The sequence below is a fragment of the Chenopodium album genome, chromosome 17 (genome assembly GCF_948465745.1).
Source record: "Chenopodium album chromosome 17, dcCheAlbu1.1, whole genome shotgun sequence".
Classification (NCBI taxonomy): domain Eukaryota; kingdom Viridiplantae; phylum Streptophyta; class Magnoliopsida; order Caryophyllales; family Amaranthaceae; genus Chenopodium; species Chenopodium album.
Window position 1 is genome coordinate 1,477,519 of NC_137850.1, and position 3,054 is coordinate 1,480,572.

Here is a 3,054-nt window from a genome sequence, read left to right on the forward strand (position 1 = left end):
CATGCTTTGGTTGATGACAAAACCTTGATGAAAATGTTTGAGGTGAAAGAGGGGACAGAAATTGATGTATGGGCTGGTTGTTTAGATGAACCAAATTTTATTTGGACTTTGGCCCAGCAAGTAAAGAGCATGAGCAAACCTGCTGAAACCACAAACCCAAACCCATCCCCTGAACCTGCAATTGAGGCTCTTGTATCTAACCCAACTGCACAAACTCAACCTTTATATGAAGCCCCACAACAGAAACTTTCAATTAGAAGGGCAAATGGCTCAAGCCCAACATAACCTGTTTCACCAAATTTAAGAAGAAGCCCAAGGTTTAGCCCAACACCAACTCTTTCTCCCCCAAGGCTTTGCCATTCACACTCTCCAAATCCAAAGCAGCTTACTCAGCCTAGAGTCCAAAGACTACCCAGATTAGGGGTGTCAGTTCGGTTTTCGGTTTGGATTTAGTCCAAATCCGATCCAATCCGAAATATAATTCGGTTTTCAATTTTTCAATCCGATCCGATCCGAATTTCTCTCTTGATCCAATCCGAATTAAAATTCGGTTATTTGGATCCGATCCGAAAATCCGAATTATAATACATTATTTTTTAGCTCCTAATACAATTATAAAAATAAAGCTTTAATACAAATAAAAGTCTTTAAAATAATGAGTAAAATAAATAGTTCAACGTCAAGTCATTAATTAATTAATACAAAGTCTCCCTAATTTATTTTTTGTAGTAGTAAGTATTTGAGCTAAACTTCAAAAAATAAAGAAATCCATATTTATACAAGCTTAATTTTACAATTCGGTTTTCGGTTTGGATTGGATCTAATTAGGGTAAATCCGATCCAATCCGAAAATCCGAATTTCCAAAAAATCTCAATCCGATCCAATTCGATTTAAAGTTCGGATCCGATCCGAATTGATAATTCGGTTTGGATTGGATTGGATTTCGGTTTTTATCCGAATTATGGACACCCCTAACCCAGATTATTAGAAGAAATACCCCACTCTCCACCACATATCAACCAAACACTTCAACCTCACATAACCCAAACCATTTCACCTACTGTAAACAAGAAGAGGGCAGTGAGACTAAGTGTTCCTAGGGCCAGAAAGATTCCAAAAACTACTACCAAACTGAAAGGTATTTGGGTTCCCCAAGTTAAGGACACAGTTGATGATGTTGCTGGTTCATCTAACACTGCTAGGCCTAAGAGGAAGGTTAATAGGCAAGTACAGGACAACCAAGAGGAGGAGTCTGAGATCTCAGGCAGTGATAGTGAGAGTGATTTTCAACCAGCAAGTGATGAGGAAGACAGTGATGAGGGTGATTGTGATGATGTAATTGATGAAGATGTTAATGATTTGCAAATTTTGAGCTATGTTGATGATGGTTGGCAACCTTTTCAGTCAGTTGAATGGGATGGTGAAGATGAGGGTTATTTTAAGCAATTGTACATGAATGGGGAGGTGTATGATGACTATGATTTTGGGAAAATTAGGATGAGGAAATGGATGTTGTTTGTGAACAAGGACCACTTTAAGGATGCTCTGAGGGACTTCTGTATTCAAGAAGGTTTTTCACTTGTTGTGAGAAAGTCAGACAACTTCAGGTACATAGCTGAGTGTGCAGATGAAAAGTGTCAGTGGAGGATTCATGCAAGCAAACTGCCAGATGGTTTCACTTGGGCCATCAAATCTATAAGGCAACCTGGGCATAGTTGTGACTTGAATTTGACACATAATCCCATGTGCACATGTGACTGGGCAGCACATAAGTTGCTTGAGGACATCAGAGCCAGCCTGATATCAAAGCTAAGTTGATGAATGCCTTACTTCAAGAAAGGTATGGGTTGACAATGTGTTCCTCAACTGTCTACAGAATGAAGAAGATTGCAATAAGGATGGTACAAGGAGGGCATGATGAGTCATATGCTCTGCTGCCTGCTTACTGTGAGCTGCTGAAACAGAGAAATCCAAACTCTGTAGCATTTTGTACATGGGCAAGACTAGAATCACCACAACCTACACTACAGTTCAGATCTATTTTCATTAGTTTTGAAGCTCAATTTAAGGGTTTGATCAATGGTTGTAGAGGGTTAATTGGTGTTGATGGCACCCACCTCAAGGGTAACTATGGAGGGGTTTTATTGGCAGCTGTGTGCCTAGATGGTAATAATGAAATATTCCCAATAGCTGTGGCTAGCTGTGGTGGACTCTGAGAACAAAACAAGTTGGAGTTGGTTTTTTCATCACCTCAAGCAAATTGTAACATCTACTAGAAGACAAGATTGGACCATAATTTCAGACAGACAAAAGGTATGCCTTTGGTGTTCAAAATTCTTCAAAATTTGCTTGGTGTTGTTTTCATTTATTGTTTGCAGTTACTAACAACTGAAATTTGTGACTCCTAGGGTGTTGATCCATCCTTGGATAAGGTGTGGCCTAGGATTGAAAGAAGGTACTGTGCAAGACACTTGTGCAAAAATTTCAAGTATGAATATCCTGGTCTTCTTATGCACAAGCTTTTCTGGGCAGTTACCAATGCAACCTCAATGTTCAGCTTTAAGAAAGCTCTACAAAAAGTGCATGAATATGCTGGACTAGGGGCCATTAAGTGGTTCAAGGACTTAGGACCACTAGACATGTGGACAAAGTGGAGGTATAACCCCACTATGAGGAGTGATGAAAACACAAATAACTTTGTAGAAATCTTTAACAGCACCATAGGCACAGAAAGATGTATGTCTGTGCTTACTCTTCTTGAAGGTAAGTTGGAAGAACATTAAAATCTGTTGCACTGTGTTTTTTGTTTACAAAACTAATGTTAATTGTGTGTTTGGATATGCGTAGGTGTAAGAAGAATTGCCATGGTTAGACATGCAACCAGGCAACAAATAGCAGAACAATGGAAAGATGATGGAATCTGTCCCAACATAACTGAGAGGCTAAGAGTTGTTACCAAACAATCCAGGACATGTACAGCCTTCAGTTCTGGCAGAGGTGAATTTGAAGTGCATGTTGGAAGGAGTGTAATCTATCAACAACAGGGAATGTGA

General features: G+C 39.4%; 1 protein-coding gene across 1 annotated transcript; it reads left to right on the forward strand.

Annotated features, from left to right (window-relative positions):
- Positions 1-1,854: 1,854 nt before the first annotated feature.
- LOC145590205 (uncharacterized) lies at positions 1,855-3,054 on the forward strand. Its single transcript, XM_081646956.1, has 4 exons — positions 1,855-2,167; positions 2,304-2,314; positions 2,410-2,764; positions 2,849-3,054. The coding sequence occupies exons 1-4, from the start codon at positions 1,855-1,857 to the stop codon at positions 3,052-3,054; spliced, it is 885 nt and encodes a 294-aa protein (XP_081503082.1).

Bases quoted from the DNA above. Each gene is read 5' to 3' on its own strand.
- LOC145590205 (XM_081646956.1), top strand. From the start codon at position 1,855: ATGTGTTCCTCAACTGTCTACAGAATGAAGAAGATTGCAATAAGGATG. The intron at 2,765-2,848 runs GTAAGTTGGAAG...GGATATGCGTAG, and splicing joins TGTGCTTACTCTTCTTGAAG to GTGTAAGAAGAATTGCCATG.